At 36.3% G+C, this 24,984-nt stretch overlaps 1 protein-coding gene across 14 annotated transcripts in view; it reads right to left on the reverse strand.

The window, feature by feature from the left end:
* Positions 1-540: 540 nt before the first annotated feature.
* Positions 541-24,984, reverse strand: part of PLEKHA7 (pleckstrin homology domain containing A7) — a 155,568-nt gene continuing 131,124 nt past the window's right edge. For 11 of the 14 annotated variants that reach the window (XM_027893898.1, XM_027893906.1, XM_027893895.1 and 8 more), the window contains 14 exons: positions 23,752-23,820; positions 23,511-23,591; positions 21,950-22,099; positions 20,078-20,179; positions 16,430-16,538; positions 15,117-15,355; positions 14,517-14,705; positions 14,107-14,224; positions 13,216-13,295; positions 12,667-12,867; positions 9,430-9,582; positions 6,742-6,875; positions 5,817-5,959; positions 541-814 (listed from right to left, as the gene is read on the reverse strand). In XM_027893898.1, coding sequence (XP_027749699.1) covers positions 792-814; positions 5,817-5,959; positions 6,742-6,875; positions 9,430-9,582; positions 12,667-12,867; positions 13,216-13,295; positions 14,107-14,224; positions 14,517-14,705; positions 15,117-15,355; positions 16,430-16,538; positions 20,078-20,179; positions 21,950-22,099; positions 23,511-23,591; positions 23,752-23,820 — 1,791 coding nt within the window. In that variant the 3' untranslated portion in view covers positions 541-791. Of the gene's footprint in view, positions 815-883; positions 2,481-5,816; positions 5,960-6,160; positions 6,530-6,741; positions 6,876-9,429; positions 9,583-12,666; positions 12,868-13,215; positions 13,296-14,106; positions 14,225-14,516; positions 14,706-15,116; positions 15,356-16,429; positions 16,539-20,077; positions 20,180-21,949; positions 22,100-23,510; positions 23,592-23,751; positions 23,821-24,984 lie in introns of those variants that run through there. The other 3 variants (XM_027893896.1, XM_027893909.1, XM_027893903.1) reach the window with 3 other exon arrangements.

Genomic DNA, 24,984 nt, shown 5'->3' on the forward strand with positions numbered 1-24,984 from the left:
TTTAATTAAAAGTCATCTTCTTTCACACCTCAACTTTCAAAAAAAATAAAATTTGTTAGCTGTTTGTTATGGAGGGGGCAGCACTACTGTCAAGGGCAACCTAGCAAACTGTGTATTGATACCAGCAAGTTAGTCATCTGGGATCAAAAAAGGAAATGGGAGTTAAAACTGGTTTTCATTATGGCTTTCTTGGGAAATTTAAGCTATACAGTGGTTACTAATATTTAAAAATTTAAGCTAAAAGTTCTTGCAATGTATTATTTAATGGGCAAAAGGGTGGGTGATTAACTCTACAAAAATATTCAATCCAAAACACCCTTTCACCAAACATTTCACCTGTGTTTTTTCTATCCACGCACACCATGAATGTGCTCCCAGGTTTGTTCAAATGTGTGGGTTTTTTCACAAAACTTTACAACGTGCATCTGAGCCTGAGGGGGAAGTAACAGTGTCTTTTAAAATCTATGCAAGTAGTGTCTTTTAAAATGAATTCAGCCCTTGATTTAAAAAAAAAAAATCTAAAATACATTGTTCTAAAAATACATTGTCAGTATTTTACAGAGTTTATTAAAAGTGCCATTTATTTGTATAAAAAATGTGAACTAAACTGAAGTAAATAAAAAAACATTTGCAGTTCTCTTCATTTTCATAGAAAATCCCCCTTTTATTTTCTGAATGTATTTCCAGAAGAATGTGTCATCAGCCAATGAGTATCTTCACAGAAAGTTGGTGAAGAACCTCCTCTGTCTTCCACGCAGTGTCACTAGGTGGGATTTGCCTCGAGTCTTATGTCAGTGTTCACTTACTGCTTTGGCTGATATGAAGTAAAATAAAACATGGTTAAATACTGAAACAAGTAAAACAATGCCAAGCAGCAAGCAATTTCTAGAAACTTTTTTTTTTTTTTTAAAGCCTTCTGCAGTTTGGCAGAACAAACAATTCATACAGACACATTAAATGAACAATTATCTCCTGATGCCACCGATGCTCAAACACCTGTGTCCCCTGCATGGTGCTGCTTATCATAATTAATTAAGTTTCCTCAAGAAAAGGTACCTTTTCATATCTAATATTTAATACTCTGGCACTGTACAATTATTTTTCTGGGTTCTTTAGACCACAGGGTAGAGACCTCTTCACATGCAAAGATCTTATGTGATAGCAAAAATCAGCTAGCATAGCCCTGGATACAGAAGAGTCGAGTGTTATTCAGACACAGCAAAGATGGTAGAATCTGGTTCTCAGAAAGATAAACTGAACCAGAAAAGCAAAGAATCCTTTCCATCAAGCTCTGTAGAGGCTCTTAATGTCTGTACATCTCTCTTGATGTAAATTTGTCATTTTTCACAGGTCTTGTAGAAGGCCAGTCACCGCCCCTTTGGGCCTTGCTGGTACGTGGCCATTTCCAATGAGATTTCTATTTTTTGCACAGATATTTGACTCAAATTAGTGGCAATTAAAACAAAGTTATCTAAAGATTAATGTTATTTGAGTTAATCAAGTCTCTTTACTATTTCATCTATGTTTTATCTTTTTCTTCAATTTCAGGCAATAAAATTAGGCCAAAAGACATCAAAAAGGTGTGAATAGTATCAAAGGAAACTATGGATGCTAGCAATTGCCTTAACTAGGGACACACTTAGCAGTCACATATAATATTTACATGTTTTCCTATTTCCAGAAAACTCTGCAAGTCCTACCAGGAAGAGACGCAAATAAAGACATTTCTTAATAAGGACGACGAGATTTGAAGCGGCAAAACAACCTCATCAGAGACAAAAATAATCTTCTGGTAACGCGATTCAATGAAAAACACATCCAAGCCACGATCATAGCCAGACACAAGATTGTAGACTTAAGTTATCAAGGGCCAAATTTTCAGCTCACCTCAGAAAGGACTCCGATGCCAGCTCATGTGTAAGCTACCAGCCCACAAATAAACCCCCCCTGCTCATACAACTGTGCTCTTTGGATTCTCTTGAGCAGCAACTGTTTATGCCACCCACACGGGCAAAAAATCACCTCTGCACCCCCACAGCGGCCACAGGAGTACAGAGCAGTGGCCATCGGAGTACAAAACGGCTGCTGAAAATCTGGCCCCTTGCTACCAAGAGGACAGATGTCTCCTTCCTTCACCACAGCAAGATCATGGAAGCACCTCATCTGTAGAGTGACAGGAGTTACCTGAAGATTTCAGAAGCCCACGCGTTAGCTCATTAGACGCAATATTTACGAGAATGAAAGGTTTCGGAAAAAGAGCTGCATGCTTTCATTCGGATCCAATTTCGGTTTAGTAAAGATGCTAAAATTTAGCAAGCCACAGCACAGGCACAAAGGCAAATCAGACATGCCGAGAGCAGTTAGTTCTTACTTTTAAGGTGTTTAAACAAATGTGTAGTGAAATCCATTGCTTAAGGGGGAGTGAGGTGGCTGTGGTACAGAAGGTGAGGGTGCTTTAGGTGGATAGGTCAACTGCTGAGCTAGAAGGGATCACATACAGGAATTAGGCTGCACAATCAAACATTCATGTTATCAATGGAGTGACCTTAGTTTTCTACCACATGAATAGGAAACCTGATTAGTAATACAATGAGGTGCTAAACTATTTCAGTCACACGGGGTCTAAATGGCAGCAGTTTTTTTCTATTTGTTGCATAAGTTATGCAAATAAACATTCCTGTTTGAATGCGAATACGAACAAGTATTCAAGTTTCACTGGAGCATTATTAAGGTACAATGGTATAATGGTATAATGGCCAGTCTCTTCGCGAACGAAGAACCGGGGAAGGTCTTTCCACCTTCCAGCCTGCGCATTGGATTTTTTAGGTTAAGGTACACAACACTGATATACTGTCATCAGCCTGGCTTTTAAAACTGCAGTTCTGGACCCGCACCTGTATTTGCTAATTTGATTTCAAGACTTCACTGAGGCTGTTCAGGTTTTCAACATTTCCTTTGTTATATGCCAATGAGCAGATACAAAATAATGTAGAGAAAAATAATTTTTAAAAAACTGCATATGCACGTAACATTTTGCTTAGTACAGTGCATGACACAATAAGTAAATTTTCAGATCTCAGCTTAAAAATACAGGATAAAGAACACAATTATTAAAACTATCTTTGTTTATAAATAAGACTAAACGGTATAGTATTAGTAGACAACAACCATAAAACTGCAGAGACTGAAACTCGATCTAAAATTCTGCTTTTACATTTTGGTTGGCTGAAGACAGACGTAATTTCCAAGCACACAAATTAGGAAGTGACTTCTTAATACTACTGTATTTGACTTTAATCTTCCAGATTCTTGGCACGGTTTCCATTTAGAAGATTGATTTCTTACTAGAACAGAGGAACTCTAAAATGCTGCTTTTCAAGGATTAGATAAATGTACAATTTATTTCAAAAGATTTATATTAGCATAGCAACTTAACTGCTTCCCTCTGAAAAATGGGAAAAGTTAAGCTTCACAGTCTTTTTCATAAGCAAATCTTTGTAAAAAAATCTAGATAACTATATTGACATTTTCAGACATTGTCTGCTTCATCATCAAGGAGCAAATGACAACCCACACTTCAAAAATCAAACTACAAAAATAAGAACGTGAAGGAATCTGTAATATGAGACTAAATGAGAATGTACAATCAGCTGTGCAAAGTGTCAAATGCTTTTCTTTCTAATCACCTTAGATCATCAGAAAATATGCCATAAATAAAAAATCTGAACTCTTTTCCGGTTTTTAGATTTTCAATCAAAACCAAACCACTCTGGCTTTTTCCTTTTTTTTTTTATTTATTTTTTTTTATTATTTTTATTTTAAATACTATGCAAGGTGTTTGCTTTTAAATGAGTAAGTAATAGTTGAAATCAAAGCAAGACATGTTTCAAGACTTGAGTTTTTGAGACACAAGTGTGGCAAGGAAAACTGTGCAGAGACATAAAGTTTTGGGGTTCCTTAAAAATCTCAGTCCTTGGCTGCTGTGTTAGGATTTCTTTAAGTGTCTGAATGACAAAAGAGGTAGCTGCTACACTACACAAAGAAAATTAAACTAAAAATTATCCCACAACTGACTGCAAAATTTTTGAAGTTGCACTTAAACATTTCAGTGCCAGTACATATTTTAATTCCCTCTTTGAGGAAAACTAAAGAACTAAGAAGATTTCTGTGGTTACGTATACCTAAAAATATGTGACAGTCACATTTTTGAAATAATTATAATTTTAAAAATTAAAATATAAATTAAAAAACTATAATAATGAAACCACTGCTACATTCACTATACAGTATTTAAAGATCAAATCCATTTCAGCTCTGTACAGTTGCTACAAATTCAGACATACCCAGAAGTAAGTTAACTGGCCCCATGAAGACCTTTGAGCAAGGAAGGTACTCTGCTCTTGTTGTACAGACACAGAGGAATAATTTCAAGTATGGGCTACATTCATCTGGGCTGATTTTAGTGTGACCTTTTCCCAGCAGAAGCTAGAACTCACGTGGCAAAATGCTATAATGCCTCATACCTCATGAAACACGAAGCATCAGAGTCCCTGTTACAAGGACCTGGTCACTGGAATTGGGACCAGACCACCTGAGGAGAAGCCCTTCTGATTCACTGATGGCCTAACGGTCCACGAGGCTATTCCTTCATATGCTCTCATGATTTTACAGTTCTGATTTTTGTTTGGTTTGGTTTTATAATGTCTTCTCTCTTCAGTCAATCATTTTACCCCTGCCAGTCAGTTAAATTACCCACAGAAACATTCTGAAGTCTCAAGATTCTTATCTTGAAAATGTATTCCATCGCCTCAAAATCCCATTCCCCTTAGGTTTAGCTGGCACTGCATCCCTGAGTATACAGCCACACTCAATCAGCAATCTGTTACTGCAGATGCATGTTACGCATCTGGATATTGGAATAATCTGTCTTTAATGGGAAGGTCTTAAGGGCTGCTGTGGCAAGTGCCATAAGTTTAAACTGACAACTTCAGATGAGAAATGTGCACATTTTTTCTCCATCACAGTTGAAGCTTCCATTATTTCCATTCTCCACTGGAACAGTGAATGGTGCCAGTTATAAATGGCCAGTCAGATACTTGCTGGAATCGCTGCTGCATGGATTACTGTGTGATACAAATCTCTTGACATTTCTTACTTATTTCAACTATAAAGCAATCAAGAGTGAAATTATCACTTTTAGTAACATACTGCAGAGGATCTATTAATTTCCAGGCATAAAGCAGAATTCATGCACAGCTGTCTTGCTCTGACTTCTGATCTTGGTCACCAGACAGAAACGTGCCAATCCCTGTTTTACAAGGTCTTTTTCAGCCTGTTGTCACACAGCTCAAGCTGATAAGCGATTGTACTCTAATCTCAATCACTGGACCAGGGATTCTTTCTGGTAAGAAAAAACTATTTTAAATCCTTTACTCTTGATTTTTTTAAAGTCATAAATCAATTTACTTTTTGAAAATACAGAAATATCCAGTTTACTATAATTATAGAGAAAATTATTATTATTATTATTAGAGAGAGTTAAAATGTTATTTTTTTTAGCACTATTAGTTAGAGCAAGTTTCCAAGTTCTGAACTTCTTGATCATACTATTTTTCCCCCCTTCCTCCAGTCCACAGGGGGCCAAATACTCAATGTAAATTGTTCGACTCTCTACATTTGTTACTCAGTCACACTTTTCACTATTTTGAATATGAATGACTGAAACTTTCTCTTATGCCAGGAGTTCAGCAACAACCCCATACAACTTTGGAAGCTGGCAAGAAATAGCTGTTATTTTGTAAATAACTAAGCATTACCTGCTACCTCCTTGCTCCTCTGAGAGGCTTCAGAAGCCAAAGCGTATGATATGGTAATGATGCGCTCCTGCTCTTGCAGCTGTGAATCTAAATCAATCGAGTTGTGTTTGTCCTGGGCTACAGTAGGCTGCAGATTGTGCATACTAGTGGGAAAGTGAAAAACAACATTAACATTTGCAAACATAAAGAATCCACCATGCAGATAAGAACAAGCTTGAATTCCTACGGCAGTTTTCAGATCTCCTCTATCAAGCTCCGTACTTTATTGCTGTTCTTTACAGTAGTGTTGATATTGCATACAAAGAAAAATGGCACAGCCATTACGTGTTCAGTCACAATTTCTGCAAAGCCTTAAGTAGACCTTTGTTGGAAATACACTGCTAACACAAAAGCACTACAAAAATGCTATTTATTTGGAGTTGCTAGTAAAATTTTTTGCTAGTGCTCAGATGAAAAGGCCTATAACCTGAGAGCCCTCAGGCACAGCTTCTTCAACTGTCTTCCAGAGACAGCAGATACCTGACATATCAAATTCTTGAAACTGAATGTCTCAGCTGACTCTACATTAGCTGTAAGTAGCCAAAAGTGTTCTTTCACAACTCCAGCTCTCACGCTGACTTTTCTTCTGCTTTTGGCTAGATCTGTGCCTTTCCTTGCTCCTCACTCTCATCTACAAGTTGCTTAGTAAGGACTCACTAGTATTTTAGGATTCTCTGAACAAGAAAACAGAAATATGTGAAATTTGCTTTAAAAATTTGCTTTTAAAAGCAGCTTTAAATATACCACAGCAATTCAGAGTTCATTTTCCAAAAGCTAAAAGTTACGTTTAGGTAATCATAGGAATTAAGAACTGTTGCATCGAGTTAGTTCTGAATGTTCAACATGAGCCTCTATGTAAGATTTGGGAAAACTCCCAAAACCTGACCTTGATTTAGTAAGAATATTCTTTATCTTTTCTGCTTTACGCTGCCTTGCTGCCAGTTCTTCTGTAGAAAGAGGCTCTTCTGGCTCTAGTTCAACATAACGTTCTGGAATTACAACCTTCTCAGGTTTTGACAACTGTGGAAAGAAAGCAAGCATCATTTTTTTAATAACAAATGCCGAAAAAACTTGAGATAAATTCCCTGCAACGGGAGAACACAGTGAAAAGTATAAAGCATGGATTTTCACAGTCAGTACATGCACCTGATGCTAAACACTCCCTCTGGATATGAGTGGATGCCCTTTTAACTGTGTCTCTTCCCTCTGATTTGTTTTACTTTAGAAGATGGATCGAACAAATATTAAAGGGGATTACAAAAGAAATCAGAATCAACAGGGAACCTTTCTTCAGCTCAGGCTTAGAGCCCAAGGTAGGGCTCTGACTAAAGCTGTTACAGTAAAAAGAAGCAACCACTACAAGGCTGACTGAACAACCTGAGATGTTGATGTCATATTTATGTCATGGAAGCAAGAACTTCCTACAACTGAAAGGAAACACCACCTAAAGTTTTAACCTAGGGTATCATTCTTTTGAGACTGCATAATCTTCTGGGAGCAGTGGAGGAAAAAAAAGGCCAACAGAAATACACTGCACTGTGCAATTGTATCAACATGTTGCATAGAGGTACTTCTGCAGACTGAAAATTTCAATATAATTGCATGAAAGCTAGCAACAAGTTTTTATTAGGATAAATTACTTTGGGAAAAATTTTTCTCCACCTAAGAGACCTAGATCCCTCAACAAAAATATAGCTTAGAAATGGACTTGGAAAACGAATGCTTATAATACAGAACAGACTGCTTTTGAAAAACAAAAATAGAAGGTGTGTAAACAAATAGAAATAAGTAAAGAAGAAATAAATAGAAATAAGTAAAGATCCCCTCATTGGCTTTATGTTAAAACAGTTATGAGGCAATGAGTTTTCAAAATTCAAAGTTTTCAATAAAAATAATCCTAAATTTTTTCATCACTAAACTTAGTTCACACTAATTCAATTATATAAAGTGGTCTAACCCCAGTGATTAGGCTCAGTAATTCACAGGCAATTATAGGCCAAAAGCATACAATACAGTCACTGGCATTTATGTCCATATTAAAATCACAGCCTCAAATTTTTATACTTCCTTCTCAGGAAACCCAAAGCCAATGCTTCCTAAAAAACCCTCCTGTTTCCACTAGACTTCCTTATTTTGAAATCCAACTCTTCTCTTGAACTATCTATCTACATATATATAATAGTGTGTTTGTTTGGTTTTTTTTTAATGTCTATATCTATCTCCCTACTATAACTAACCCAGATCAGAGTATCCTGCCATTTCCAGAATAGCAAACCCAGTTATCACATGAACAGCTCAATATATTTCCTTCTGAGGCACTGAAGTACCAAAGCACAGACATGCCCATCAGGTGAAGAGGACGGCTACATGAAATGGAAAAGAACAACAAGACCAGCTTGGATGGGACTCTGAGCAACCTGGTCTAGTGGGAGGTGTCCCTGCCCATGGTAGAAGGGTTGGAAGTAGATGATCTTAGAGATCCCTTCCAACCCAAACCATTCTATGATTCTAACCCGGGTAAACTGAATAAGAAGGTTTACACTCAGAGCTTCAGACCTGTTTCAGTTACTCTCAAGCAGGACAGAAATGCCTGTAAGCAAAAATGTTTCCTATCCAAGGACTAAAGGAAGTTCAAAGTGATTCCCATTGCCCTGGGGGTCTTCAGTAAAAGAAAAATTAACAGCAGAGTACAACAAGGACAGGAAATAGAACAAAAGCATTTTTTCTGTTTCTGAAGTTTACAAAAGCACTGCATTTTCACATAAGGATTAACTGAAAGATGCATTCATTCACATAAATCAACAGAAAATGGCTCACAGAGTAAACCTTTTACAAATACCTCTCTCTATAAAATTACACTCTGCCAACAGCTTTCAGAAGACTATAGGTGCTTACCAGTCTAATTATCATTAATAATTTTACTTATCTGCCATCTACCATGGCATTTAACACAATCCAGTGTACCTCCTGAAAACTTTACACTTGCTATATTCTTTCTTTCCCACCAGATGGCTCAATCGCATTTCAAACTAACAATTCGGTTACCAAAGCTGAAGAAAGATCTTGTGCCCAGAACACCAACCAAGTCATTCCAAAAGCTGACAGAAAGGTGTTTTCTGTTCAAGCCTGAATAGAGCAGTGCTCCCTCTTCTCTGTCACCTTTGCCAGTCAAAATGAAGAGGAGTAAGGTAGCTCTGGGGAACTAGCTTTTTCTTCATTCCTGTTTCTCATTTTCAAACACTCTTCATGTTATCTTTTCATCTTCTTTCTCCAATTAATATAACTTTCCCTAACTCCGTCACTTTTCCTTTACAAAGCCTGAGATATACATTTCAAACAGTAGAGTTAACTTCTCAATTTCTTCTCTCCACTAGAACACAATACAAACACAAACCTTACAGAGACTTTACGTTCCAGGTCACAAATTTGCAAAAAAAACCCCAAAAAACCCCCAAAATCCTTTTAGTTCAAACTTCCAGCTAACTTTTGAAAGAAAAGATGAGAATTCACTGCCTAAAACTTAAGACAGGTTAATATTTAAACACAATAGGAGGCAAAAAATTATGAGTGTTACCTCTCTGCTGATATCTAAATCATAGTCTTGAGGCTCCAGGTCTGTCTCTGTCACTGCTACTGGCTGAACTTTTAACCATTCATTTTCATCCTTCTCTTCTCCACGAATTGCCCTCTCAAGTAACTGCAAATCAAATTCTTGCTCTCGTTTCCACTGGTAACAGATACAAAACAATTAACAGCATTCAACCACACTGCCAAATTCACTGTATAGCAATGTACATTCCTACTGCTGCAAATGCTACGTCGCTGAAAGAACGCGCAGAGCAAACCCCTTAACTGACAAGAGAAAGAAAACACAACTGTATTTCTTGGCACACACGGTTGGGAGCTTTCCTCTCTACCTGTCCTGCATGGAATTTGGAGTATTGTTTAATTTTACAGGTAATGTTCAGCGGTATTAGAGTCTAAGAAACGTATCATCACAATTTCCCATCTGCTGATTAACACGGAAGTAGCTACACACAAACATCTTTGGAAGCAAAGGTGTCAATACCAGTGAGCCTACAGACTGACAGGCCAGTCCTAGGCATTCTAAGGAGACAGTGCTGTTTGGTTTTGAATCACTACACAGACAGGGTACTTACATTGCAGCTTGAGAATCACAACTTAATAATTTTATGTATCTTTTTAGAATAATACCTATTGTTTAAAGTTGATAATATTTCACATACTGGCATTAACTTGTCTTGGTTTAACTTCTAAGCTCTTCTGACTTCATTAAAAGCAGAGTCTAGCTACCTGTAAAAATTTTTAATGCAGTCTTTATAAGGCTTTTTATATTAGCCATATAAATTAGAAATATTAAATATTTCTCAATATGAAATATTTAAATTTAGCGTATTTAAATTAAGCTGCATAACTTAGAGTTCCCAAATCATTTCACAGTACCTCCTTTACAACTACACACAATACAGCTGCATATAAACTCACACGTAAGGACACTACCAACACCTTTTTGTTCAAAAAATTAAGTTCAGTGGTAGCATCACTCCATCCAGTAGACATGAGCAACTTAAGCAGTGGGAAAAAGAAGGGACAAAAGGAGTAACAACAAAAAACTTCTCTCCTTGAGCATTTGAGGCAATCAGTAGGAGAACGTGCCGCTTTCATGTTTCTTGAAAATATCTCCGGTATTTCTGGTACAAATCTTTGGCTTATTTTGGCTGAAGTTTGAACTCCACGTGAAGTGGTTAGACTTCACTACGCTACTTGCATTAATAAATCTAATTGAAACCTATTCATGCACAAGCTCTCAGTATTCACTCAGAAGATAAGTATCTTCCATGTATATTAAAAAAGTTAAATAGCTAAAAGGCAATTATACCTCAAAAATTGAGATGTTTCTTTACACAATTTAAAAGAGAAAAAAAAAAAAAGTTTTCTCATGAGTACTCCAAACTCCTTCTACTCATATTCGAACCAGGCCTGATTGACATAGTATATTTTAAGTACACAGTATCATTTTCAAGTTATTATATATAGGTAAGAAAAACATCAAACCATTCTTACGAAGCAGGATTTTTATTGGCTTTGATGTTGCAACTTTTACATTAAAAAGGCATTGTATATAACAAATGAATTCAGGTACTGTGATCAATACTTGAAATGTCACACTACACTTGAGAGCTGACCAATTAAAAATTAGAACTACACATACAGTTTTTGTCTAAAGCAAAAGTTACATACTGAGCAGCACTCGAATTATACATTTAATTGTTTGCCATTTTGGCTGCTAAATAATTGTAATGCTGTAAGTAGTTGTGCTATCAAACATGCTTTTGCATATCAAAGCCCTATAGGTACAAGAGATGACCTCTACAAAACATTACTAGGGCTGAAAAAACTCTATTTTAATTCTTTACAGCAAGAAAAAGACCAAGATGGCACCCAAATTCATAAATAAAGCGTTTGCCACAAATGTTAATAACGAGTGTTACGAAAATGTTTAAATTTGATTTGTGTATTTTATGCGAGTCAGGAAGCATAAGAAGCCCAGAATTATTTCTTCTAATTTAAAATATGAAAATAACAGTGATAATATAGTACTTAAGTTCCCAAACATTATGCACTGTCTTTAAAAAATTTGTGATTGCAAAACAGAAGACAAAACGGATGAATGTCTCCAAGCAGTGCACTTGTATTTACTTGTAAAGTAAATACCAAAAACTGGCTGTAAATTAGTGCTACAGAGCAGTGGGAATGAAAAGCTGAATATTGTAAGGTTTTTTTAATGCCAGCAATTGACACACATGTACTAAATGCAATTAAGCCTGGTAAAAATTGAGTAGTCCAGTTAGAAATTTTAAAGTAACTACAAAATTCTGCAAATTAAAAACAAGCAAACAAAAAAAAGAGGCATTAGGTATGATGAGTGACAAATCTAAAAGCAAGAGATCTTGTGCAATGAATTAGGTAAAACAATGTGATCATTCTAAAGCTCTAGTGGACCAAATAAAAAAATAAATTAAAAGAGCACAGCATAAGTGCAATTACAGTACAATCTTGGTTTAGCACCAAGTGAGCAACTGGGTAACTTCACCAATTAGAATTGCTTTGGTTAGTATCCAAAATGTATCATTATAAACTTATTATCTGTACAGCATTTATTCTCAGAACGCAACAAAAATACTTTTCTTCAGCAGCTTAAATTTGAGCCTTATTAGAATATTCCACGTGTTGAGTTTTAAAGAAGAGTTTGGATCAATTAAAACAAATTAATTCTTACATAAATTCCTAATCAGCATGATTAGATTTTAAAACTGATTATCCATTTATCATCTTTTTTAAAAAACCAAACACCACCTTGGTCTGATATTACCATGACTATCTCACAAACTAATTTATGAATTAAAAAGAAAAATACCCATGGTGAATAAGAACATTCTAAAAGGCCCATTCCATTATGAAGCAGTTTTAAAACTGTACACGCTTCTTACACTTTCTAAATACAGTTCCAAGGAAAAAAACTCATGGCTCTGAAGTCATCCCAATAAACTGGCACCTCGACTCATCACTCTAACCTCTGACCGACTTACCTGCTGAACGTGCTACATTTACCATAACTACAGGTAAAAAAGATCACCTGTTACTCACACTCTCTGAACTCATTTGATACTGTGTAACACTAATTGGACTAGGAGCATCACACACACTCAAGTGAAAGTGCTTGCCAGGAAAAAAGAATAAATCCAAAGGTATTTTTTAGTTTAGTCCTTTTAAGGCATATCTAACATACTGAGCCTACGTCTGCAGAAACGGGCCTGATGAAAGACCGAGATGAAACAGACTGCCTTTCTCCTTGGCTAAGAGTCCTCTTGCGCTCACGAACTAATGCTTTCTGATGTCGCTTCATTCTTTCTAGTTGTTCCTCCGCACTCATCTTGCCTCTTTGGTGGTCTCCAGAGTATAAACGTTCCAAGGCACTCTTTGGTCTCTCCTGTAGAAGTCACAAGGCACACAAAACACATTTTGTAATTAATACTTTATAAGAAGCATACAAAAAAATGAAGTCTTTCTCCTACCTAATTAGTAAATGTTATTCTATTTCCTTTGCATTTCTTTGCATGTTTCGACTCTATTTTCTATTAGTAGGGCTGATTTTTGGTTCTAAACCTTGTTTTATAGATCTGTTTGAAATGCAGGAAGTTGCTTGTCTGTTTTCCGATTCATTTAAGAAAGTGAATCTGAAACTGCAGTCCCACTCCCTGCTATGCAAAATGTATTTTGGGCTTAACTATTTTCAACAGTTCAGACATTTGCCTTCAGATGTTTATTTAAAACTTACCTTGGACCTATCCCTTCGAAGTGTTGCAAACGATGAAATGGTAGATGACTGGTGCAATCTGGAAGTTGATCCAGACAAACCTTTATAAGGAAAAAGAGGATGCCTTAAACCAAGTGACAGACAAGATAAGACAACTATCAGCTTATATTGCCATCATGTTTCTATGACATTCTGGTTACTATTTTAGCTTGCATTTCACATTTTGCAGTTCAGAAAATCATGAGAAGCATAAAATTTCACTTCAGCCAAACATATTGTGTTTCAGGTCACTACTGATCAAAATTCAGAAAGGCCTACAATAATTTAGAAGCTTATATTAAATGAGGGATGGGGTAAAATCAGCTGTACCACAGTAGATAAACTGTACAAATAATCACCTCTATGAAGAAAATCAAACCTTAACATCCACAGTTAAAAAGGAAAGAAATAAGAAGAGAATGGCTAAGAATTTGCTTTCGCCCAAATATCATGTCTATCCTCATTTGTGAAATAGTTACAGGAGTGTAGCACAGTGGGGATGGAATGTCAAGTCAGCTGTAATGTCTGAGAGCTTTAAATTCATATTCTTTATCAGTTACATTTCAATGCCAATATAAGTGTTTATAAAAGATCACATAGAAATTATGAGGAAAAATAACTCTAAGTATATGAGATTCTAATAGCTAATTCCATGTTTTGCTAAGCTTTATATATTAAGTTGCTTTGCAAAAGGCTGGTTGTCTGTAACAGTACCATTAAAATGCACAAAATCTCTAGACTTTCACAGCACTGTATAGTTAATCTAAAAATAGTGACCTGACGATAAACGTCATCTCCAGAACATTCTAGGAGAGAAAAGCTCCTATACAGACAAGTACTGCTAAAAACCAACTACATAAATTCCTGGCTTACCACGGGTAGGTAATGTCTGGTATCCACTGTCAGGGTTTATTAAAGCACTGGAAGGATGGCTGAGGTCACCCCCTATCACTGCAAGTTCTGGTTCACTCATGTATGAACGCAGTTCCACCTACACAGAAAAATACTCCAATGAAATCAGAGACAAAAAGTCTTTAAAATCTTAAAACAAATCCTAAAGCTTTGTTTCTGGATTACTAAATTTCCCTCCGCCACTTTTATATGGCATAGATCTCTCCTTGTAATTATTATCTCTATTCTGTTATATATCATTAATACCAGACTTACAGGTCCATTTTTAGAGACAATAGTATTTCAGAGACAATATTTTAGAGACAATAGTATCTTTTATTACAGGTTCACATATCTTTATAGCGCAGGGGTAGAGGTGTATGAGAGCTCACCCTATAATCTCCATTTACATACTGTCCGAGTTCTCTGTCTCTCTTTCTCTCATCTGACTGACGTTTCAGGCCCCGCACTGATGTGTGTCTGATGACAGTGGCTTCTCTCGGGAGAGGTGGAACAGCTGGTGGCTGATCATCAGGACTGTACAGCTGCGGGAGAGGAGGTCTGGGTGGTGCTTCATCTTCCTGGTAACAAGAAAGCATAGGTATTTGGCAAACAGTCTGAAAACAGTCTGGCATAAAGTCCATTGCATTATAAGTTATTTGTGACTGATTCAGCATGTTGTCCTCTGCCCACACCAGGAGCCTGAGGCTTTAAAACCCAAATTAGACCCAAGCAATCAACCACAACGTATTCCCAAGATAGACTGTGAATTAATAAATTCTAAAACAGTATATGGCCACCGTACATAAAGCTCCAGGTTACACACATGTATTCTGCTGTAAGTCCTACTGCTCAGATTCAATACGAACATCCTAAGTGCCTCCCTATTGTGCCTCCACACCGTGTGCACTTCGTAACCACGACACTTTCACTGTTCCTGCCAGAAGGAAATGGAAACACTGGGGAATGAATCGCAGAAGAGCAGTACTTACAACCTTTGGCTTGAGCTTAACTGGTGACTGAAGAGGTGGCTCGATTTTTTTCAGCTGCTGTGCTTGGTGCTGTGTTCTGGTTTGGAAATAAGGCTGTGGATACAGCCTGACCTCCAGAGGGGATTTAACCGGGCTGCGTGGAGGGCTCTGCGCAACTGGAACTTTGCTCTCCGCAGTTGCAAGGGAAGCTGGTAAGGAAGGCACTGAAGTCTGAGAAAATGAAGGCACTGTTTTCCTCTCTAGAGGGAAAAAACAGACAAACCCGTTAGGTGTTGTTTTCCATCAATAACGTTCATAAGAATAGCAATTAACATCCTTAGATTTCACAAAACAGCCCTTGCCCTCTGCGCGTTGCTTTGAACACAAATGGGGGTTTGGGGCATAAAAAATGTTTGTTCATTACATTGTAACAGGAGCAGAAAACATTTTTTGATGAGGATCTAGCAAGTCTTTCAGGCCAAAAATAAAACCACGCATTTTAATATCATCGAGTAGAATTCCTTGTAGAGCACAGTGGGAGGGAAGGAAGGAAGGAAAGAAAAGCCTGGGAGTCATATGAAATCAGTTCATAGGCTGTGTATCTGGCCCCATGCCACAGATTCCTTAAGATGCCTACACATCTAGATAAGGCTGGGCACTGACAGCCATACCGTAAATAAAATGAGAGCTCACCATCTCAGAACTATTTATCTCTGCATGCAAAAGGTGAGCAAAGATGCTTGAAATATAGAGGGGATTTACAGTAGGCGTTAAGAGTCTCTTGCTATCCCAGCGCGTTGTCTTTTCTTTGAAATGTAATAATGCAATTGAAATGCAGACCACACACACCTTCCCTTCCCACTGTGTTGCTGCTCTGCCCACCAAACACCTGCCTGAAGAGGGAGGGGGAAGGCAACTGCAGCAGGGGCAGCTGGGCAGCATCCAAGGGGAAGAGAAAAAAAACAAACAAAAACCCCAGAGAAAAACACAGAGAGGAGCTCCCAAGCAGAATACAGAACAGATACTATGCTGGTGCGAGCCTGGCATGTGTCAGAAACTCCTTCTGCAACTTGAAGGACTTAGCCCATCGTTGTTATTGTTGTTCCTTTTTTTCATGGCTTGTTACATTTTACTGCCATCAGAATGTGAAAACAAACAACAAAAAGCCTTGTCGCCTCAAGAAAAGAGGTGTGCTCAATCAACAGAGATTTCTGATATATCCAACAGAATTAACTGGATTTTCAGCTGTAGAAAAAACTTCCAGACTATTTGCACAGACCCAAAGATTCAGCTGCATTTGTACTTTTTTTTTTTTTTCATCATGTTCTTCTTACCTGGATTCTTAATAGACTCTACTATGGTTTTGTAGTTTGCTTTATTTGCACTCAAGCCAGCTGTAACATCCTCAATTCTCCACAAGTCTTTTTGTATTTGTGTTTTCTCCTGATGTTTGTAGTAAAAGGAAAAAAAAAATAAATTATACCTCATTTTTAATTTACTATAGGTTTATCCTTCTTTTGATACCACACCCAAACTAGCGTTTCAGAACTTACATGAAAACTTAGGAGTCTAGAAATGAGTTAAATAATTATTTTAAAATAATAATTTAAAAACCCCAAACCCAACACCAACCAACTGATCTTGCCCATTAAATTTATTAGAGCATTTTCTGAGTCTTGGAAGACTTCCTATGAAACACCAGGGAAAAGAGACACCTCTACATTTTTTTCTACAATATTATTCAGGTTAGAAAAAAGTAGTTCAATGTTCTACATAAAATAAGCTTACAGAATCTTTTCATTTGAACTTTGTCCTTAAATCCTATAACTAACATACTTAAGACTGCTATAGCAGCCTTACAAAACTCATCTTAATACATTTAGGGGAAATGTCCAACATTAAAAAAGCAAAAAATTAGATCATCTCCCTGAATCCTTCCATAAACCTCCCAATAGTTTTTAATGGATGAAACACAAAACACAAACAGAAGGGCTGACAATTTTAATTTCTGCTTAAATTTGTGTTGTTGGGCCTACTGGGCATGATGCATTATAGGCTGAAACAACATATTGCTGCTCTTACAGGATTTGGTCTCATTTACATCCTAATTGCTTTACCAGGGCTTTCTAGGAGGAAAGAAAGGGCAACTTTGTCTACAGTCCAGACTCTGCTTTTGACTGTTATCTTGCAGCCAGAGCCTTGGCTTCTGAAGCTACCATTTCGGACATTCCAATCATCATAAATAGTTATTGTCGTCTAATTAATCAAAGCCTCATAACTCTGCCTTCAAAAATTTGCATCAAGAATAAACTTAGTAAAACCAATACTATTAAAGAAAGCAGAAGGCAGTGAAACACTTTGGTTAAGAATTGCTTACAAGCAGCTCAAGAACTCTAGAAATCCATCACTTGCCATGAGCTACAAAATAGCTACTAATTAATCCTATAAGCCTGAAAGTGAAAAAAACTTCAGTAAAAGCTGTTACACCTCATAGAGCTAAGGAAGGGATATAAATTGCTTTCCACTTTCTGTCTTAGATCAGGAAATATGTTCAGCCAGGTTACAGATCAGCAAACAGGGTGCCAAGAACACAAACATTTAAATGATGGAGAACGTTATTTGCCTGTAGTAAACTCACTCGATAGATGGGACATATCTTGAAAGATTGTCAGGACACAAACTATAAATTTGCACATTTCATTTCATTTTTCTGAGATTAATCATACTACATGGAACCAAATGATGGATTTACAATAATCAAGCCTCAGAATGGCTGGAAAAAGCTCCACATGTACCAAAAATCTTGCTTCTGAAACCACTCACAAAACATTGATTAGCAATACAGAAAAGCCAGATCTTTTAATATTATTTCTCCCCATTACTTAAATATTGATGTATTTTATATCTAAAACGGGCTAAGCCTGAACAATAAGCAGATGAATTCATTTTAAAATTATGAAAGCCAAGACTAGTGTTTACAAAAGGGTATAAATATACTTTATGGGCCAGCAAGAAAAAGTAACCTGGACAGAGAATTCAATTTCTCTAACTTCCTCCACATAGAAATATAATTTAGAATGACTTACAAAACCAGAGGAGAAACACTCACCCACTAAGAAGTTAACACTGTTAAAACAGCCCATGTCAGTTAATTTCAGCATGCCCAGATCCTCTCCAGCCCGTAAGCAAGAGACAAAGAAGCTATACTCTTAAAAGCTTGATTTTTAAAATCCTTTTTAAAAGGATTTACTATGACCAAGTTGCTTGAAACATTTAGTTTTTGACCTCTAAATTAATGCTATATAGAAACAACATTAGTGGTTTCCTACAGCAACTTTAGCCTGCAAATTTACTGATTTTTTAATAATATTCCATGAAGACTGTCTTTTTTTAAATGTCATGTGTGTATTAATTTAGTGCTATTGGAAAATGCTAGATAAACAACCTTCAGTCTACAAACCCTTGGGTAGAGATCATAAAAATTCTAACTATTATGGGTACTTCAAGTGAGACTTCTTTGAAGGAATATAATTTGAAGAATATTTGGTACTTTCCAAAAAAAAAATCAGTTCCCCTTAGTAACTCAAAAATAGGTATCCAGTGATATCTTTTTAATATAAGCCAAACATATCCATGCATACTAATATATACATATATATATATCTGTAAGTATACAGAGAACTGATAATGTGCTTTTATGTGTATTTATAATTATGCACATATGTGATATGAGATGATAATCAAACTGAATTAACATTTTTTCCTGTGCAAACTGTATTCCCTTCCATATGTATTGGTGAATCCCATGCCACATATCCAGGATTTTAAGCATGCTCAGTGCTCAACTGGAAATTGTTTGTTAAAGTAATCTAACAAAGGATATTTTGTTTAAACCTGTCATTTTCCTTTGTTAAACAAAATAACTTCATACAGGGACCATTTAATTCTAAAATCCCCCTGGGATTTTTTTGAAATACATATTCTACAGCTGAGCTTAATTACATAATATTCTGACTCCAGAATATTATATTACTCCATATTACTTTCCCATCCCCTAGAATTAAAAGTAAATGAAAATAGACTTTGAAGATTAATGCAATCAAAAAAAGTTTTACAACTCTTGCTTTGATATGAAACATTTATCCATTAACACTGAAAATAAACAGGTTTCAACTCATATCTGATCAGAAATTTATTGCAAATAAATAAATTTAACTAGTGCCTTCTTTTGGCCCAGACTATCTGGAAAAACAGACCAAGATCTGAGCAAAATGTATCCATTAGCTTTGTTCCTTATGTTTTGTTCTGCTTAAACAAAGGAAACACAATCCAGTCTGCATTCCTTGCTCCAAGAATAAAGTCACCAGTTGTAAGCAGGTATGAAGAAATAATCTGGTATGCCACATTCAGTTCAGCAAAGAGAATAACTTAGCTCGAAACAAAGCTTCTTTTTAAGATTTGAAACTGAATAATTGATTTAAAACTGAGATGCCTTTCAATTACTGATGGCTGTTAAAACACTTATTCCACTTCACAAAACAATCTGCAGAGATAAATCTTCCACAAATAGAAGAACATGACAAAGAACAAGTAGTGAGGATAACAATCCAGTGACTGATGATTTTAAAAATGGATAAAGAAGCCAACAATGTCAGATCAAATAAACGGAAGACTAAGAAGACCTGCACAGCCTTATAAATTAAATACGTTATCAATGTCAAGATGTCAGCATGTAATAAAAACGTAATAAAATAATGACAAATTTGCATAGACAACTTAGGAGACACTATTGTGTGTGCTGCAAGACGCCCTACCCTGCACAGCCAGGCTGCTGCAGTGTCTGAGTTCTGCCAACTAAACTACATGACAGCTGAATGCACTGCAAAAATTGCAGAGAATATCTGTTATGAGACGATAGCTTCAAGTTCAGACAAAATCACCTTATTATTATTAGCGTTTACAATGTGTGGAAATGGACTCACCTGAGATAGCAATGAACTGTTCATCTGTTCCTGTAAGGCTTTTTTCAGTTGGCTCACATCCTTCTCTAATTTCAGATACTCATTCCAGGCATTTTCCATTTCCTGTTAACAGAGGGAATACTCTAATACAATGTTATGATAACTAAGAAATCATTCTCTAATGGATCATTAAGGTGTTTTGAAGTTAGTATTGTTCTATTATAAAAGAAGTAAAAAATCCATATTGTAGTCTACATTATTGCTTAGAGTTGATTATACACTTCAAAATGCTTTATAGCTTGCAAGACCAAGTCAAGAATCCCTAGTTAAAAAACTCTGGCCAACTTCCTCACGCAAACCCATTTCCTAAGTACCAAACTGGCATGTAATAGAATCTGAACTATACTCTGTGAGGGAATTGAGCCTATTGCAGTTCCATTTCCTTTTAATTTACTCCTCTATTGAAAACAAGCTCATAATTAAAATCCAGTGACCTACACCAGAACTCATGTTTTGAAACACAGAGCAGGTTATCCTTCAACAGTTCTACAGACTATGTTATAAAGTGAGTAAACCAGCAGACATCTGAAGAGTAACCCTATCCTATCACCTTTACTGTGCTTGGATTACTTCCAGCATCCATAGCATCACAGTCAGCCTTCTGACCCAGAACTGAGAAAAATCAAGTGTGTGGTGCATTTTTACGTAAGGGATGATGAAACAGGCTTTTTCTCTGAATTTTAGAAAACAGAACACGTGGGAGTTGAGGGGAAGAGATAATGGAAGTTTATGAAGCCATGAGTGCCATGGAGAGAGCAGATGAAGGGTCTATAACATTAAACATGTGCAAGTCAGGATCAAAACAAATAGAAGAAAGGGGTTGTCCATGCAGTGAAGAAAAGATTTGTGCAATACCTTGCCAAATGATGTTTTCCATGCAGAAGATTTACAGAATTTAAAAGCGGACTTAACAGATTTTTGGAAATGAGATCTACTGAGGATTACTAAATAGACAAAAAACCCCTCAAAAAACAAAACAAAAAGCCCACAGTTCTGGGAATTCTCCAATAAAACAGTTATAACTGGATTGGTTATGACAGAAAATACTACCCACCTCTCCTATCCTTACTCTTCCTTAAGCATCTGCTTATGCCCACTGCTGAAGCCAGAACCCTGGACTAGAAGGTGCCTTGGATTGGACCAGTACAGCCTTTATTACAATGACTTGCTATTTACACCCACATTTACATTTTAAATGCTGGCTGTGAAAGACATATGTTTTCTATAGGCACAAACCACTGTATCTATATATTTGTATAATCCTGGTGTTTTAATTATCAGATCTTATATAGGAAAGGTGTTCATGCAACTCTAGAAACAATTTTACAAAGAGTTGGTCCCATATTCATTAAAAAGTAGGAACAATAGAGTGAATACACATTACCCAGGTTTAATATGTTCTCTTTCACAGACAATTCTTAGAAATAATTTTATTAATAAAATGCAACATTAAATTACATTTTAATTTTATTGAGTCATAATATCAATAGTAAACTCTGACTGAAATATCAACAGACTTTCCCAGTTCTTTTTCCCCTAGAAAGGTATCATGGAATCACCTTCATATTTTCAAAGGACTAGCTGAAAGATTTAAGCCCACACATAGAATAAAGAGACAAAAAAGTTTTCTGAGTCATCTTTTTTGGTGGGGGCAGGGAGCATTGAAAAGTAAAGCTGGAGAGATGGTGTAATTTTTTTTACCTGGTTTAGTATCCTGTATCTTAACCAAAACTGTTCAGAACAGGACTTAACTCCCCTACCCAATGAACATTACAGTTTTACTCTAACTGGTATTTTAATTATGGTTTTCTTGAAGCAATCAGAAACATATACCGTTGAAACTTTGGATATTTCAGCCCGAATACGAATAAGATCCTCTTGCAAAAGTCTCTGCTGGTAAGATATTTTTTCTGCATGTTGTGGCTGGTCTTTGTACTGATCCATCTGCCTGTGTAAAACCTCCAAAACAGACTCCAGCTGATCCTAGTGAAGAAGCAGTAAGTTTACAACATTTACATAGAATTTTATTCACCTACTTTTAGTAACATCAAATGTGTTTTCCATACCACAAGTTTCCCAATGAGGACTGGTCTCCTGTTTTGGAGACTAGGAGGCCAACAGTAACAAAAAAGCACAAGAGCCTTAGTTACCTATTATAACAAAAATTATCTGATACTTTCCATTAATTCTTTCCATTAAGTAGCCCAACCTGTGGAAAGCACAATGCACCGAGAAGGCAATTTTTCTATTTACACACTGTATGAAACCGTAATTTACAGTTTTAGAATCAGTATAGAACTGTGACAGCCCAGCATGAGCTGTTTGTTTAAGGACAGGTTCTTATTCACTGTTATAATTGAATTAGCCATATGAAGGATTAAAATATTGTGTAAAATATGAAGCAGGCCCAATTCATTCAGTCAAGAGGAAATAAGATGGAATCATTTTTGCACAGTAGCTCTTCTGAAGGATCCACCTGAACAGTACTTTCATTTTAGAATAGGTTGTTTTCTGAACCATCTTAATTTACTGACAGCTACAGCTCTCAGGCAGGGAAGCAGAGGGGTTTAAAACATTCTCTTTCAAAAATATGTTTTCTACAAATTGGTAATCAGTTGTGATGGTTTGGACTTGGCTCCCTGCCAAATGCCCAACCCCCCAGTAGCAGCCCCTCTCTTCCCCCCTTTCTACTTCCCCCAGGGCAAAGGAAAAAAACTATGCCAATTGAAGAACCCAAAAATCAAGCTAGTTATATAAAAAATGTATTTTATGTATATTACAGTTAAAATGCTATGTACACAGCAAACGGGAATCCAAACACCCCCCGAACGGATAGGGAAAGGGGAAAAAAGGGACAAAAGGAAACAAAAAGGGACACCGAATAGATATGCGCAATCAAACCCAAGAACTAGTAAAATAACTAGTAAAATAAATCTCACCACATCCCTTAGAAAGCAGGATTGGCAGACACGGCCAGCACTCCCCAAGCCTCCACGTGGCAGGTCAGTGGATGCTGCAGGTCTCAGCCTTAGATAAGCGAGACCAACGCAGGGACCCACTGTTCCCGAACTTCGGCGGAAGAGAAGAGGAATGAAGGCCGCTCCTCCCTTCTTATTTATACCACGATTTACGTAAAAATCGTATGGAATACTGGGAACACTGCCCCTTCCTTGGTTACAAACTGGTAACCAGGGAAGGCCTAGATTAAAACCACCACATCAGTCCTAACATAAAACCCACTTCTTTTTCTCATAGAAGTTTATACACATGTCCAAGGAAAACTACTACAAGTGCAAGGAGAATCCAGTAATTCAATTTTTGTTTGTAATTTCATATTTTATGATTAGATAAAAGCTGTTGCTTTATTTTATTAAGCCCTTTTCCATCTCCTTACTTTATTCTCCTTAAGGGCTCTTATTTTGTCCTCCAAGTCCTGCAGAATTCTGTCCTGCTCACAGAAAATGCTTAGCTTCACCTGGAAATGAAATAATATACATATATAACATTAGATTTTAAAATGTAAAAGTATCCCCTTGTAATATCTTACCCCCAAAAGTGTAAGAACGAACATGTAACTGCACAACAGAAACAACCAAATCAATGCAAGATGTTCTGAAGTGGTGCTTGATACTTACATCAATATCACTTTCTGCAATCTTGACAGGTTTTGTACTTCTTTCTTTTAATGTGTCACGTCCTGTCACCTAAGAGGAACAGGTTTTAAAAATATAAGAAAGTTGTTGCAAACTAGAACCTAATTATGCTTCAACAATGAAAAGCTGTGTTAAGTATTCACGGTTATTAACAAAAATTAACCAAATTTGTGGTACAAGTATTTTAAAATCCGGCTTTAGTTTTTGAAGAGTGTTAACAGAAAAAATGACTAGTTATATTACCCTATTTAACTCTTACAGTAGTTTAGAATTCTGTGCAAAGCATCATAATCCCAACTATCTATGGTTACAAAGGTCCTTCTCCTGAAAAATCTAGTAGTTTAAACAGTTCAGCTACAATAGCTTTCTTGAAGCCAGAGGACTTGAACAGTTCCTTTAAACGCATGGCTGCAATAATAGCAGCATCATTAATGACTATAAATACAACTTCTGGCAAGTATTTAATTCTACAAAGGATAGTATCTTCCTTGACACAGGGTTAATTTTATTAAAGACAGAATGCTATAAAAATGCTATAGTGGAATTAAATGTAATTAATCTATTTTGACGTGTTTATAATGTACCAAATCTCTCATTCCATAAATAACTGGTTTCATATTCCATTTCTGGATGAGAAGATTATCTTCTCATATAACACAGTTTTTAAATCAGTACAGAAACGATACTATATTATACTTCCAACCTTCACAGCAATCTTAAAATGAAGGCACGCCTCTCTCCGTAAAAATGTTTATTATTTCCACTGCGTCCAGGTGAATAATTTTTTTTTGTGAATAAACGAGATTAAGAAAACAGCAATGTTAATACAGCTCATTAATCATATATTTTTAAAAGCTTGAAAATCTAATGATTTAATATTACTGGATTAGAATATTTTTAAAGATTCGTTAAAGCAAATACTATTTCACCAAAGAAACACCTGGTGTCTAGTCCTACTCATATACAGCATATTCCTATCCATATACCATCAAGAGTTTATGAAGAAAAATTCACCTGAATATTGTCTTCAATAATGTAAGAGAAAAGGTTTTAATATAAGAGCAGAAGTTGTTGGCTTTTCTGGTGGGGCAGGAGAGATAGAAGAGGTAGTTTGCTTTTTTACTGACTGAATGGCAATTTCCAGGCTTGAAGCTACATATTTACTTATTAACCTAAGTCACCTATAGGATTATGTTCGCTTTTTAAAAGTAATTA

Source organism: Empidonax traillii, unplaced genomic scaffold (genome assembly GCF_003031625.1).
Source record: "Empidonax traillii isolate 1590-97213 ecotype Southwest subspecies unplaced genomic scaffold, ASM303162v1 scaffold410:size520991, whole genome shotgun sequence".
NCBI classification, from domain to species: domain Eukaryota; kingdom Metazoa; phylum Chordata; class Aves; order Passeriformes; family Tyrannidae; genus Empidonax; species Empidonax traillii.